The sequence below is a fragment of the Myotis myotis genome, unplaced genomic scaffold (genome assembly GCF_014108235.1).
Source record: "Myotis myotis isolate mMyoMyo1 unplaced genomic scaffold, mMyoMyo1.p scaffold_m19_p_14, whole genome shotgun sequence".
Classification (NCBI taxonomy): domain Eukaryota; kingdom Metazoa; phylum Chordata; class Mammalia; order Chiroptera; family Vespertilionidae; genus Myotis; species Myotis myotis.
Window position 1 is genome coordinate 27,737,881 of NW_023416318.1, and position 16,301 is coordinate 27,754,181.

At 40.2% G+C, this 16,301-nt stretch overlaps 1 protein-coding gene across 18 annotated transcripts in view; it reads left to right on the forward strand.

Moving 5' to 3' along the window:
- Positions 1 to 16,301, forward strand: part of NRXN1 (neurexin 1) — a 999,389-nt gene that overhangs the window by 458,557 nt on the left and 524,531 nt on the right. For all 18 annotated transcript variants that reach the window (XM_036334601.1, XM_036334602.1, XM_036334612.1 and 15 more), the window contains 2 exons: positions 7,643 to 8,026; positions 13,574 to 13,777. In XM_036334601.1, the coding sequence (XP_036190494.1) occupies positions 7,643 to 8,026; positions 13,574 to 13,777 (588 nt within the window). The remainder of the gene's footprint in view (positions 1 to 7,642; positions 8,027 to 13,573; positions 13,778 to 16,301) is intronic.

The window sequence follows — 16,301 nt, forward strand, 5'->3', positions numbered from 1 at the left end:
GCTTTCTATGTGATTTCAAGTATATTAAATTGGCTTTATTAAAAAATCTTTTAAGAAAAGAGAATAAACTTTTGAAAACATTTCAGGGCCCATGAAATGTCCTAAAGTCATTCCTTGATTATAGTTTTGAAATCTAACTTAAAAGACTATTAAATATATATGTATATATATAATTTAAAGATTATATACCTTTTATAATTATTAAGAGATATCAATTAAATTAAAACTGATCTTTGTATTTAAAAATTTTGGTTGGGATTATAGAATTTATCCTCTTTTTTCAATTAGATAAATGTTGAAATTTTATTATAATCATATGATTTCTCCCAATTTATGTAACCAGAACTTTAAACTCTTAGCTGGCAAGTTAAATATTTAGTATTTTTAAATCAGTAACATTTTTAAAAAACATACTTTAAAAATACAAGACATAATCAAATAGATTTAATTCTGTCTACTAGATTTTTTGTGAGGGAAATTTAGATTAATATTTTAGCATTTTGTTATTTCAGAATATCTAATTCAATTTAGTAAACTCCTAAGCCTTGGGGTGCCATTCACTGAAAACAGGTAACTATTAAAATGCAAATTAGTTACATTCTTTCTACCAAGGTTGGGAAACTGGGAAGCAAGCCTCTCTTTAAAAGTTGTCACTGGCAGGAAATTTTTGGCCTACCTGCTCTGTTGGGGGAAGGGAGGCTAGCCCTTCCTCTATTAGAAACTGCTTTGGGAAGCCAGCCTTAATTAAAGGGCGTAGCCATCTTTTACCTGGGCTACTTAGATTTTTATAATTAGTATATTTTAATAATTCTTGAGATTTAAATCCAATTTATTATTTTAAGGCATATTCTTTAGCAAATTTTTGTAACAGAGACAATTTTACTGAATTTCCTTTTCAGCCTTGAAATTAACTTTTTAATATTCTTTATTAGTATTTAAAAACTGTTCTTTATTATGGAAATGCCAATTCTGCTGCTAGAACCTAGCCAGCATCTTTTTTCCTTTGGGTTAAATTTTGCCATCTTTCTTAGGAAATAATCAGTCTTGGGTTTTATTTTGTATATTTGTAAAGAGATTTTAGCTTGAAACTCTATCTAAATGTCCAAAATCAGACAATGCGCGCCTTAGTTTCAAGCCAGTTTTCTCTTTACACGTGTACAGAAATCCCAGATGCATTTTTAAATTTCAGATCTGGTGGCATTTGCTGTAGCTGTATCAGAGATGCAAGAAAATCATCATTTCTTCTCTATGTGGGAGGTTTTAAATCTAATGATATTTTGTTTATTTCAGTAGGCAAGGGCAGCACCCAGGGCAGACAGAATGTCTTATTCCTATGGATCCAAGGTCCAGCCCGGCACTCCCGGGGGCTGCTCGGAGTAGCTCTTGTATCTATTTTGCTCTCTGGGGCGGGCTGGGTGCTGTGCAGCCTGCTGGCCTTGAGATGGCACAGGGACAGGAGGGTAAATAGACAATGCCCCTGTTATTTGCTGTGGGTGGGCTGGCCCCTTTTGGTAGTTTCCCGACTGGTGTTGAGGCAAAGAATTTCCCTGGATATCTGTCTTAGATTTACACTCATTTGCCCAATGTTTTCCTTTTTTACATTTAGGGCATAGTCCAGGTTGTTTGGGACCTCTGCCATTTCCTTTATTAACCCCTTTATTAGAAGGACACTGTTTTGCCATGTGTCCTGTTCCTTCACAAGTGTAACACTTGTATGTTTGACTTTTCCTTGGAACTGGTGCCGCACAAGGCAGCGGAGAGCGGCGGGAACGGCCCCCGCGGCTTCTCTTTTTCTTGCCAAGAAGCTTTAATGTTTCTAAAAAAGATTCCAACACATCTTCTATATCACTGCCCTCTTCAGTTCCAGCAGAAAAATATTCTTCCTCCTCTTTTGCCTGAACAATACCTGTATTATCATCATGACAGAGAGCAGCAGCTTCCTCAAAATCCTCCTCATCTTGAGGATTTAAATTGTCTTTAAAAGTTACATTATTTCTTTTTAATATACTGTCTTTTTTAGACACCTGTTTTGTGCTATCACACTGCTTCTCCTTTTGTTCTGGCTTAAGAGATGGTTGATTATGGTCATGCGTGGGATCTAAATAATCCCATATTAAATTCCATAAGGAAATGTAGACCTCCTGAATGAATTTTAAAAAATTTTCTACTTGCTTGTCATTAACCTTCGTTCCTCTACTATTAAGCATAGACTTTAACATTTGCCCATAAAGGGCATTTTCTCTAGATTCTAATTGCCCCATGCTTTACTCCCGATTATCAAAAAATTGCTCCTCCGTTACCTTAACGAGTGCACTCTTTATCCGGAGGAGATCCTCACGTCGTCTCTCCAAGCCCGACGGAGTTCCTCACCGTCTTTTTCCCAGTTCCTCAGTCCCTGAGCTCGGGCGCCAGATCTGTCAGGGCCAGCCTGACAGGGTTGAGCCGGGCTGAGGCAGGGAGGTGGGAATTGAGAAAAGAAAGAAAGACAGGAAAGCGGGGTCGGGAGGACCCCAGTTCTCTCAATGAACTGAAGCGAGTTTATTAGCTATACAATCCTATTTATACACAACACACTGAATCGGAGGTCTGTCAAGAGGAATGTATTCTTTGTTCCTCTTAATCTCTAAGGGAGAGGCACAGCAGAAGGACAAGTTCTCAGTACAGCATATCTCAGTAAATAGTCACAGACTTCTTGGCAAGCTATGAAAGGCTGTTCTCATTCTATAAATGTTACTCCCATTCTACTGATAATCGCTATCCAAACAAGTCTGGGAAAACTGTGTGGGTAAGGGTCCCAGCCTTGCTAGCCCCTGCAGGTGCAAAGACCTTGCCAGCTTACATCTGGCCCCCAACAATTATCCACTCATAGCCCCAAGACTCCAAAACTTCCATTGTTAATATCATGGTCTTTTTGTCCCCACTATCTATATATTATGAGAATTCTATATTTTGCATTATACAATATAATTAATACTCCATATGCTTTTATCACTTATACTAGAGGCCCAATGCATGAAATTCATGCAAGGGGCTTGGCCCTCTCAGCCCCTCGCAGTCCTGGCTTCCTCTGGGAGGTCCTCCAGACCTTTGTTCTGCTATTCGGTCTAATTAGCATATTAGCTCGATAAAAAAGGATTACCTCTTTTCACTGATTTTGGTTTTGTTAATAGACTATGAATTTTCCAAGTACATTTTTAAGTTTGTAGGTTTTGATTCTCTTCTGCAATGAGAGGTGTATCAGAATTATTGGTTGATAAAATTGATATTTAGCTAAAAGTTATTTTAAGCAGTAACTTCAAAAAATTTTATTCAAAAAGGAACCCTAGTGACCCTCCAGTCAATTCCTTTATTTTTGCACAAGAGCCACACTGGAGCCTAATGAATCCATTATTTGTCTAAACCTGCCAGCTAGTTAGTTGCAAAGCAGGAGCATGAAAATTGGTTTCCTGTGGCCAGGCAAAAGCTGTTCCCATTACAGCCCACCATTTCCTACCCGCTTACTTCCCAGTCACTTATACTTTTACAGTAATTTAAAACTTGAAACCAAATAGACTTATTCCAAATCTCACCTTCACTTCATGTTTCTTCACACCTTGTAAGCTAATCTTTTGAAGTGGAGTAGCCAAGAAAAATTGGATGAAAAAAAAAAAAAGAAAAGGAACAGGTTATAAGTAGCAGATCAAATTGTAAAGTTGATTTCGACTTTTATAACTAAGAACTGTCTTCAATAGTTTGTGCCCTTTTACATACACTTTCACGTAAAATGTGGATTTATTATTTATGCTCAGAAATGTTCTTAAATACAGGGTGGGGATGATATCTGACCCATGCATATGCTGGATGTGACTCCTTACATAGAACCCAGGCCTAAATTAAAGCTTGAGTTCCCCTTGGATTATATTTGGGTGGAAAGTTGGATTATATTCCTTTCAAGTTCTTCCTTGTCTTTCATTGTTGCTTCTTCCCATGAGAATTCTAAAATTGTCTCTCAAAGGGATAATACGGAGCTATGGGAAGAGCATCCTTATCATTATGATAATAACCTCTCAATCCGTGTCTTTACAACCTGAGGTTGAAGTGAATTTGGAGAGTCATGTCTAGCATTTGTATTAAGAAAATTATATAATAGAAAGAAAATTTCAGATTGCCTCAGTGGTAGTAGTGTTCAATATTTTTCTATTAAACTTTTGTTCGTGTGTGTGTGTGTGTGTGTGTGTGTGTGTAAGCATGTTTGCATGTGTGCACTGGTCTATATGTGAAGAAACCTGTGGATCAACTTTTGTGTTGTGATCAGAAAACTAATCACAAAGTTAGAGTTTGGCCACAACAAGTATGTTCATGAAAACATCTCTGAACTCTCTTACAATGCTTTGTTCAAAATAGACCCTAAGACACTATAAGTAAAATCCAGAGCCTAGTCACACATTCTCATTGTCTAACAGTTCATAGGTGATTATCAGAAGTACCTGGCAGCAGTGTTGCCCCTGAGAGTGTGGGCACATTGAATATGGAAACTGCATGGTGCACCCAGCTCTGGAACCATGTGGGAGTCAAAGAGAGTGGGTGTTATGCAAACCACTGAATTTCCTCATCTCGGGGATCCTTCAAGCATCCTCTTAGCATCAGACTTAAAACATCATGAATAAGGACAATACAGTTTTTCCAAGTGTTTCATTTTCTTCCCTGAACTAAAAACAAGTTAGTCCCATGAATAAAAAAGGCATGTGGGAAAAGTTACATATTTTTAAGAACATATTTCCACTCTTGTAAAACTTCTTTATTGTTCACTTGCTCTGTATCTCTCTGTCTCTGAATATTATATATTCACTAGAGGCCCGATGCACGAAATTCGTGCAAGAGTAGGCCTTCCTTCCCCCGGCTGCTGGCACCGGCTTCCCTCTGGCACCTGGGACCTGGGCTTCCCTCACAGCCCTGGCTTCATCCGGAAGGTCGTCGGTCTAATTAGCATATTATGCTTTTTTTATTATTATACATTTCCAGTTGGCCTTCTTGAACTAATTTTATCTTAAAAACACAAGTCACTGTATTCATTGCACCCAATCCTTTGCCATACAACTCTGCTTTTCTCATACAGTATGTTTTTAAAAAATTTTATTTATTGATTTGAGAGAGAGAGAGATTGATTTTTTTCCAGTTATTTTTTCACTCATTGGGTGGTTCTTGTATGTGGCCCGACTGGGGATGGAACCTACAACTTTGGTGTATCTGGATGATGTTCTGATCAACTCAACTACCGGACCAGGGCAGAACATTTCTTTTTAACGTCCACCTTTTCTTTTGTCATTAGCACTCCCTGTCTCATCATTTTCTAACTTAACATTAGCTGCTGAGTGGGAGAGGGGATCATCTGTTAACCTGCTTCCTGTTGGGCATGTTGGACAGTTAAAAATATATGTAATGAAATTCTATTTAGAGAAGTGTCACCATTCACTCTCTCAAAATTATACCTCTCATTTCCACAGATTGCTATGCTTTATATTTTTCTCAGTAGGATCTCATGCTACCTCTTGTCCCTAAATGAGTTTTCCTCTAGATGCTTGCACAGATGTGAACAGTAAAAATGAGTACTTTGTCGCTTTCCCTTTTGCCGCCTCCTTCTGAAATGATGGTTACACGCTCCTCGTTGGAAGGCCGGAATAGCAATACCTTTGAGTGTTTCTCCCCTAGGAGCTTTCTTCATTTCTTTCTGTGGAAGTCTAGAGAGACAGATGTCCTCTAATGACCTGGCCACCTGCCCCGTCTCTGCCGGCGGCTCCCACGCCTCCTCCCTCACACAGACAGAGCCCGTTACACTGCCCGTGCTGCGGAGCCCCCTCTGCTGGGGTCTGGAATGCCCCTGGCACCATACAGAGGCAGCAGCCGTGCCCTCAGTTAGATGCACGTCTCACATTCATCACAGGCCGTATTTTCATGTGGAGCTGGTCTCAGGTATCCCATGAAACAACTGAAATGCATCTTCCCACCCACAGTACACTTCCCCTGCCTGTCCCTACTTCTGTCCCCATCCTCTGTCTTTAGGCCTCTCCTGCGTGTCCGCCCCCTAAATCCCTGAGGCTCTATGTCAGTGGCTGGCATGGCACCAGATGTTTTCTAATCCACTTTCTCTCTTCAGACTCCTCCTGTTAGCCTTTAAGCTCTGGATCTGAGAGAAAACTGGGATAACCCAGTAATGGGTCAGTGTGGTGTTCTTTTCCGGTATCATATTTGCACTTTTACGAAGATCGTTCTGGAGATAGAATATTGGTGGGAATTTGAATAGTCTGGTGGTACAGGAAGGAAGTTTTGATTGTATCTGTCTTCCATCTTTCTTTATTTTCCCCTTCTTTCTTCTTTTAATGGATTCCACAAGTATTTTTCTGTGATCCTCAAGGAATCCCATGTGAATGTCTACTCTTCCTCCTATGCTTAGGACCAGGGTCCTATGTATTTATAAACTAATAGAATTATTTTCTTCTTATATTTGGAGTGAGCAGGGAAAATTTGTCAATTTAGATAAGTAACTAGTTTGATTTTTAAAAAGTAAACAGCAGCCCTGGCTGGTGTGGCTCAGTTGGTTGAAGTGTCATCCTGTACACCAAAAGGTGGGGGCATCAATTCCTGTTCAGGGCACATACCCAGGTTGTGGGTTCAGTCCCTGGTCGAGGTACATGTGGAAAGCAACTGATCAATGTTTCTCCCTCTCTCTCCTTTCCTCTTTTTAAAATTAATTTTTAAAAAGTTAAAAAATATAAACAGCAAATTTAACTTGGTTCTTGTGATTAATCATGACACAGCATTTATTTAGATACTTTACTAGTATTATTTATTTAATACTCAGAACAACCATGTGAGGTAGGTCATATTATTATGCCCATATATGGAATGAGTAAACCAAGGGCTTAGCAGGTAATTGCTTGATTCATGTAGCTAAGAATGATTAAGTCAGGTGTTGACATAGATAATCAGTCAAACTATTATATTCAGTAAAATCAATCAAGTCAGTTTAAGATGGATGCACACGATCTTTCCTTAGTTCACAGGTGCATACCAGCTTTAAAAACGAGTGCTAACCAGGGAGAGTCTGCCTTTATTCCTGAGTGGTACAGAATGTCGATTCCTCTTTTCTCTGTCTCTTTCTTTCTTGACTATTAGTGATATGGAATGCCAATTTCTCTTTCCTTCTTCACTTCCTTCCTTTCTTCCTTTTCTGGCTAAACTATGAGAGGCTGACAAACGCTCTCTGTTGGCTGTGCACTCTGGATTTTATTCCCAAAGTCAAATACAGGCATACCTCAGAGATATTGTGGGTTTGGTTCCAGACCACCCCAATAAAGCGAGTCATCCTTTTGCTAGCAGAGGGTCTTGCCTTTATTTTATAAAAAGTGCAACAGCTGTGATGTGCAATAAAGCAACCTGTGATAAAATGAGGCACGCCTGTAGAATCATTTTAGTTACAGCCTGCCTTAATTCCACAAGTCTCTGTTAATTTCACTGAGAAGTACAAAGACACTAGGAATAGAAAGAAACATGTGAAATTGTGCCCTCCAGGAGATCACCCGGAGGCCCATGAGAGAAAGAAAGGGTCATATGTAGGGCACGGTGCACGCTGTAAAGATCTGTGTGTCTCCTGTCTTGGCCACAGGTACCATTTCTGTCAACACTCTGCGCACGCCCTACACTGCCCCCGGGGAGAGTGAGATTCTGGACCTGGATGATGAGTTGTACCTGGGGGGCCTCCCAGAAAACAAAGCCGGCCTCGTCTTCCCCACCGAGGTGTGGACTGCTCTGCTCAACTATGGCTACGTGGGCTGCATCAGGGATCTGTTCATCGACGGCCAGAGCAAAGACATCCGGCAAATGGCTGAAGTGCAAAGCACCGCTGGAGTGAAGCCCTCCTGCTCCAGGGAAACAGCGAAACCGTGCCTTAGCAACCCTTGCAAAAACAACGGCATGTGCCGGGATGGGTGGAACCGATACGTCTGCGATTGTTCCGGAACAGGCTACCTGGGCAGGTCCTGCGAGAGAGGTAGGAGTCCCAAAACCAAGCCGCTGAGCTCCCCTGAGATGAAAAGCTTCTTGCACACTGACCTTAAACTCTAGATTGACCGTGGACTCCTAACGTGTGCTCTGCTGAAGTGAGCTCCCCGCAAGCTGGGCAGTGACTCCTGACAGGTTCTTGATGCATCCTTAATGATCTTAAAGGACCCGATTCGGGAAGACACAGCTTTTTAAGGATATTGCAGGAATACATATGTGGGTATTATGTATCCTAGGGTATGAGCCTAAGCAGTATGGTAGACAATAACTGCTTTCTCTTTTGCCCAGTTTTTAAATTTCAGGACACTAGAAAGTAAAGGCATGGATTAGACACATTTATGGAATCCAGGCTACTGTCTATCCCCTCAAATATACTAGTAGCATTAGAAGCAGGCTAAGCAGGAAGTTGCAACTTCCCTGACACTATTGCAGGAGAATCAGGTTAGCCTGCTCATTTCACTTCAGCCACCTTACCCAGGTTTGACATTTGAAAAGTAAGCTGACTTTGCATCCCCCCAGTTACACCAGCATTTGCAGAAGTGCGCCCCAGTTTCAAAGGCACTCGCTTACCTTTGCCCCAGACCTAACTGGTCACGGAAGATTCATTGCCTATTCGATATGAAATGAAGGCATTGTGTGTCTGCTGAAGCTCTGAGCAGGCACCTCCATTTCCTTCTCTCTTAGGAGACTGAGCTACATTCCTTCTTCCTTTCCTCTCGATTTAGAAGGAGAAGAATAAGGGTTAAAGGAAGGGTGAAGGGTAAAGGCTGTCACAGTTCATCTGCAGACAGGGCTAAAGGGAGAAATAGCAGAACCAGTAGGTCTCAGCATGTACCTCTATCGATCTAAGAGTTTCAGATAAATGCTTTAGTCGCTACTCCCATTGCCACTCATTTTCAACAATGGAACAAAAAAATCGATATGAAGAAATATTGATGAGTTTTTCCATTGTGCTCTCACACTCTACATAACATCGCTGTTAGCCATTAACCTCAAAGTAACCGGCATCTATTTTTTCAGCTACGAATATTTAGTCTTTTTCTTCCCTCATTTCTACAACAGTTTAATACAACATTAAGGTAACACTTTCTAGAGACAAAGTGGTGATTTTCTAGAATCCCAAGTTGAAATGTGACTTTAGTTCTTGATCTGAATAAGGAGGTTTGTCATTTCATCAGCTCTATTATTAACATGAATCAATATGAAAAATAATAAGAATAAATCCAATACTCACCTTAAATTACCTAACAAAATGCTATCTCTGTTCTGTTCTACAATTAGATGGGTCAATAGATGGGAAAAAATTTTAATAACATTGATGCATTCATCCTCCTAATTGCAATGGCTGTGAATTGTCATTAGGGGTTAGATATCTCTGTGCAGTTTTCATTTGCAAGGTGCATGTGGTCTCTGTAAGTTTTCTCTTCTCATTTTCCCTTCTAATCTCAGTTTGTTTGTGTAGTTTGGTTTTTAGAAATTGCCAAAGGGACCAACAGTAACACCAAAGAGACAAAGCTCACGAGACGTGTTACAATCAGTCATAACGTGAGATGAGCAGACCTGTATGATTGAAGATTTTGTTTTTATTTGAATCACCCAGAGAGCTATCTGATTTCTGATGCCTCCAGCTTAAGTGAAACTAGAACAGGATATAGCTGCACCCTCACAGGAGTTGCAGAAGCCTTCAGTTAAATATGCATGGTGCACCACCCTGTGGCAGTGCCCCGCTACTACACATGGCAGAAATAAAAATAGAAATTGTAGAGCTTCCTGAGGCAGAATGAGGGAAAGGGAATATTTATATATTGCAATAATTAGAAGGAGGGTGGCAAGCATATGCAGATTTGCAAATGAGAATTTAATAGCAAGCTTCATCACTGGGATTCGACATACATTTTTATCTGACAGATGGCTGGAAATTTCCACAGATTTCTTTGTCTCTGGGTTGGTTGTATGTGGAGGAGGAAATGGTCGTCTTGTGTGTATTTTTTTGTTTCTGGACTACCCGGCATATTGTGAGTAGTCTTTGATTTTCAGAGTTAATTTTCTTGTTCATATTCCGGCATCTCCTGCGAGCAGGGAGATGTGGGTGGGGTGCTGTCATGCTCAATACCACAACGTCTGGCTTCTGCCCAGTGCCCAGCTTTGCCCTAGTTCAGTCAACACAAGATCATGCCCAACCCTCGGGGTTTCCTATTCAAAATAAAGGGATTTTTCTCTTTATACTCTAATCACATATGATTGTTGAGCACATAAGAGTTGATTGACAACTCTTGAAGTGAATAAAAACAAAGGCACTTAAAAAGTTTTCATTTTACTATTATTGAGCAATAGTTACTAACATATCAAGATAATTATTCAAAGTAATTAAAAAGCATGTTCAAGTCCATGGACAATTCAGCATGGGGAGTGGAGCTGTAATCCCATTATAGGAAATCTTCATTCTGCATTAAGTAAGCAAAGGTGTTTATAAGGAAGAACAGAATATTTGCTGACGTAGGAAAATAGTATTTTGTCTGTGTATATTGATCCCATAAGGAGGAGTAATATAGAAATAATGTTCAGTAGAATATGAATTAAATGCAGCACCTGCCCTCCCGCTTTATTTATTTTTTTTTAAATAAAACTGGGAATTTGTAGAGATTCACTCATATAGAAGTTATTTTGGGTCATATGTATATGGTATAATCAGAGGTCTACTTTATACTTGTTTGTTAAAATTCTAACAGATGGAGGGACAGATGTCAGAGCAATATAATTTGGCTCCCTGTCTGATTTTCGTAGTTGATCACAACATGTGACTGCCTCTCGGCAAAACTGAGCGCAGGTGTACACTTTAGACGGCAGGCGAGAAGGAATACACAGAAGAGCAAATTTATCAAACTTAAGGACAAAGGAAAAGGAGATCTAAGAGACAAGGTGGAAACTTTTCTGCCCCCACCGGGAATTATTGCCTTGGAATTGGCCATTTAAAGGACTCTTTTGTATTCTAAGTGATAAAATAATTTTACTGATGTTAAAAGGTGCTGCCAAATAGCATAACCTTCAAATGTCAGAATGTTGTTTACCATTTATTTGGCAACGCTAGGCTACAACCTTGTGCATTTTTTATTTCTTGTCTAATTAAAAATTAATTCCAATTATGAGAAATCACTTCGGCATTCATTTGTCGTTTATCAACAGGTTATGTGCACATTGAGAATGGCTTAAAATGACAATCAGGGGCTCTCAAGTTTTATTATTTTACTCTGTTATTTCATTCCTGCTGCTTTTTGGAGAATGGTAAAGGCTAATGGTCCTAATTATTTTTCCTACTTTGGGTTGGATTTCAGTCTGTATTTATGATCCACTGCCAGACCTCTATATTTCTAAAAGGATGTTTCTCTACTTAGCTTTTAATCAAATTAAGCTACATGGCTGTGAATTGTCATCAGGGGTTAGATATTGCTGCACGGTTTTCACTTGTGATCATTTAAAATATGAGTATTGTACAATAGAGACTGATTTACAGACTGCATAACCAGGCAAAAACTAAAAATATTTTTGTATTTTATCTGTATGATACCACAGTAACTGAACAATTGATAATGGCTTTTAAACTTGTATTCACATATTGTTTTATAGACATGGACACTGATTGGCTGTAGTTCAGGATAAGAAATAGTAAAGGTCAAATTTCTCTAAGGATTATACTAGAAGCACTTTTTCTGTTGTTGTTGTTGTTGTTTTATAGAGTTTACTGAAACTTTGCAATCATGTTTTAATTATTTTTGGAGCTAGTTCTCCTAGATTTTTCGGCACTGAACTCTGTGTTTTGCAATATTGCATCTGTCTGGGAAACTTCTTCTCTAATTGGAAAATGATCTGATATAGAACCACTATATTTTAAAGGACTGTATTATTTTCTCAGTGCTTAGGTCAGGGCCTAGCCATGGGACCCCTACTTTGGACAATAGACCCCCTTCCTAATCTATCTTTTGCAGCACAATTATAAACTTCAAAGTAGACTTTAGTATTTTGTTCATATTTATTACCAAAATTAGACTCCACTTATAATAGGCAGAATAAATAATTTTTTTTTAGTGAGCATATATGTAAGCTTGGTAACCAGACTGAAGGACGTTCTTTCATGTACCCTCAGTCTTGAGTGCAATCATTCATTCAGTACGTGTTCGTTGAGCCTCTGCTGTGTGACTAGCACTCTGGGGCTCTGAGCTGCTGATGGAATAATGAATAGGAGCATCCAACCTCTGTCCTCACCACACTTCAGCCCTTAGATTTTATAGGGCAAGGACAGCTAATGCTATATAAACAAAAAAGAAAGGGTCATTAAAAACTCCAGCGGTAAGTAGCTATAGCATAACTGGGGGGAAGGTTAAAGGAGTGCTTGCAGCGTATCTCTCTGAAGTGACATTTGACCAGAGACAGGGATGCTGAAGGAACCAGCCATATAAAGTCTGGGGTGAAGCCTGCTAGGACAGAGTGCAAACACTTCAAATACTTGAGAGATGAAATCAGTGTGTCTGGGTTTTACTAAACTAATGTGTGTGTGTGTGTGTGTGTGTGTGTGTTGGGGATGGGGGGGCGATGCTAAAACATGAGGCCAGAGAGACAGACTGGGCCCAGATCACAGAAAAGGGTTAGAAAAATCCGGGTAGTTTTTCTTTTGTTAGATGATAGTCTTGAGTTTTGAGAACCAATGAAGGAGCAGCATGACTCACATTTGTTTTGCAATATTCCACCACCACATACAGTGTTGAGCACTCAGGGGTGCTGACGATTTCTTAAAGCAGCCAGTTTGTGACCCACGGTTTTCGCTGTTTGCTTTTTTATGTGTTTCACACTGTATGAAGCAGCTTCCCTCAGAAAGCGATCCACTTTCGGTTTAGTAGCACTCACCCACACACGCTCTTCAATCCCACCTGCCATGTCTAGGAAGTACATCGTCGTTGACGTCTTAGTGATAGCTTCGTATTTTCAGGATACCAAGGTTGTGGCCACAGGTAGTTTTAAGTTCTAACTCAGTGCCCTTAGAATCATGAACTTTTAAGGAGAACAAAGGCCTTACAGATCCTGTTCCAGCAAATGAGATCCTCTCAGAGCCTAGGCGGGCTTTACAGAGCTGGTCAGTGGCCGAGCCCCGTATAAACATTCATTAAATAGCTGCCCGAGCTTCCAACCAGGCTCACACTGCTGATACACAGCAGAATCGATCTCTGCTCTTGGAAAGAGAGACACATACGAAAACAGGTATGCTCCAACACGATCAATGCTGTAGGTGGACAGTGCTGTGGGAATGAAAAGGAAAGTGCAGCCATGTTTCCTCCTGGGTTTTAGCAGGTACTTCACGGAGAACGTTCTCCCTACCGTGACCCCTCTGTTCAGCTTAACAAAGAATTGCTCATTTCGGAAGCAGACGAGCTGAGCTTGTAGTCTTGTGCTCTATCTGAAAGACTTTAGTAGGCCGCTCCTTTCCTTTTCCAAGTCTGAGTGCCCTAACGGACCAAGGATGCTTACATTCGTTTCTCACCCACAGAAGCGACGGTTCTGAGCTACGATGGGAGTATGTTTATGAAGATCCAGCTCCCCGTGGTCATGCACACAGAGGCTGAGGACGTGTCCTTACGGTTTCGATCCCAGCGCGCCTATGGCATTCTCATGGCAACCACCTCCAGGGACTCGGCAGACACCCTCCGCCTGGAGCTGGACGCAGGGCGTGTGAAACTGACGGTCAACCTAGGTAACAACTCACCTTCCCCACTGAACTAACACCTTCCACTTTTTGTTCCGTTCTGCCTGCCAACATTGATCGAGTAGCCTGTTTGCCATGGAAAGTTAAAACACTTAATGGTCTCATTTCCATCATTTAATTTAATTTAGGTTTTGGGGGCATCTTTTTATTGTTTTTGTTGTTGTTGTTGTTATTATTGTTGTTTGTTTACCATAATTTACTGTCTTGTGATTCCTACCACTGAGGGTTCTTGAAAGGAAGCCATCCATATCAATGAGGTTAATTGAAAATATAAATCATTAGGCTTGCAGAGGCCTCAAATCGAATTTCCTATTATGATATTTACTGGCATTCTGATTGGCTATAGATGATATCCTTTCAGATATATCTACTGAGATAACATATGCACCAAATGTCAAATTTCCACTTTGTGATCTAGGTCAACAGTCGTTTTTCTTCTATTCCATGGCCTTCTCCTTTCAGTAGTCACCTGTGTGGTAGCTCATCTTTTCTGTTTGGAAATTCTGTGTGGTGATATTCTGCTATCAAACAGCAATCCACAACCCTTCAATGCCCAAAGTCTGCGGCCCTCAGCAAACAGCCACGAGAACACTGAAAACACAGGCTCTTCTTCAGAAAAATAATGCTTTCCTGCTTCATTATAGAGTTAGGCAAGAGTCGCTACAGTAAAACCTCAACAACCCAGATGAAACATGGGGGAAGGCCAGGCCGAATTAAGAAAACCTCTGAATTGTAGAATTAGCAAAAATTAAACAGTTTGATTTTCAGTTGCATTCAAAGCACAAAAATTAATAGCTGGAAAAAAAAATCCTGTTAAGGAAAGGTGTTACTAGGCTGGCTTTGATGGATGGAGAAGAATTATCCATAATTAGCACATTGTTTCATGCAGGTTGGGCCATCAATACATAGTAAAGTAGTTGAAATCAGCTTTCTCCCTAAACTTGACCTTTCACAGTTTGCTTGTTTAATTCTTTTCAGGTGGTCTATAGTCAGACTGAATGAAGAATTATAAATAATCTGCCCAATAATTTTCAATATTATCATTAACTCCAAGAGGAGCACACATTAATGAGGTTTTACTGTATTACCTGGAAGCAGCAATAAACACCCATAAAACTTAATAAACAGAGAAAATAAATAAGCAGAGAAAAATGTGAAACTATGTAGATTTTTAAAAAAAGGAGGAAATGTGAGGAAGTAAGGCATTTATAGAAACCCCACCTACATTTTCTAATTGTGCTCGGCAGAATGATAGCTCATAAAATATATAATTGTTTCATTATATTCAATTAGTATTAGTTAAATTAAGTTAGATAATAAGGGTGTTTTTCAAAGATCACTGAAGAATACACAGGACTCATTTTCTGTTCTGTTAGAGTTCCCTCTAGTGACCATGATAGGTTACTACAGCCAATCAAAATAAATGGACTAATTGCAGTAAAGGGGCTGCTAGCCAAAGTGGAAACACCCCTGGACATTTTCCAACAGCAAAGCATTCTGTGGAAAGAGCGGTGTAGATGCTGGTCCTTGGCTGTTTGCAACCACTTTTCTGATGCGGTTGACGACACATGACAAACTCAGCTACATGGAAACAGAATCTAGGTTTATCTTTTTCCTGTTCCCCAAAGGCATTAAATTCTACGACCCAAATCGACAAATATTTATCTATACATGACATAAGCATAAAACACCCCACATAGTCTTTAAAGATAACCCTTGTAACCACAGCCTGTGTTACTCAGATCAGACATCCTGTCCTTAAAGAACCTGCTCTTCCATAAGAAGCAAGTAGCAGAAAGGGAAAATCAGCAGCAGCATCCGCCGTGACACTTACTGCGTAGAGATGACACTGTTAGCTCCTAAGAGAGGCATAGGCTGAGGAATGTTCTGAGCAGTGACACTACTGCTTCGCCACTAGAGTTTCTAAAAGAAACATAGCCTTTCTTCCCTCCTCTGATTGATACAAGGCGTGGGATCCAGCCAACTTCGGGCTGTGACCTCTTTGTCCAAGCAAAACCAAAATAAGACCTTAGGGTGAGGTGAGAATAATTTCCACTTGCTCTCCATTGACCACCCCGATCCCGAAGGAATCCGATGGCCTTTGTGGGATACGAGCTTTTGGAGGTCCAAGATGTCTGAGCTTCGCTGAGCTTGCACCTGCACCCCGTTGTGACGGAGCACTTTTTAATTACGCTGAAAACACGGATCTGTTCTTTCACAGATGGGGAGGAAGTCGCAGCCAGTCCAAGTCAAGCATCTTTGACAGTTAACAATTCTTTATTCCACTTAGATTTGTCACCATGTAGCTTTGTTTGAATTGGCCATTTTTCAAACCTTCCGATGTTGTTTCCAATGGTGAAGTTTTATAACGATGAATCTGGGTTCTAGAAATATGTAAAGTTATGGAGTGGCCATATTTGCATGTGTCTGTCCCCGGAAGGGTGGACTGTGATTTTATTGGATGTCTGCAGCTATTACCTTGAAGGATAAATTTTCATTTTTCATCTATTCT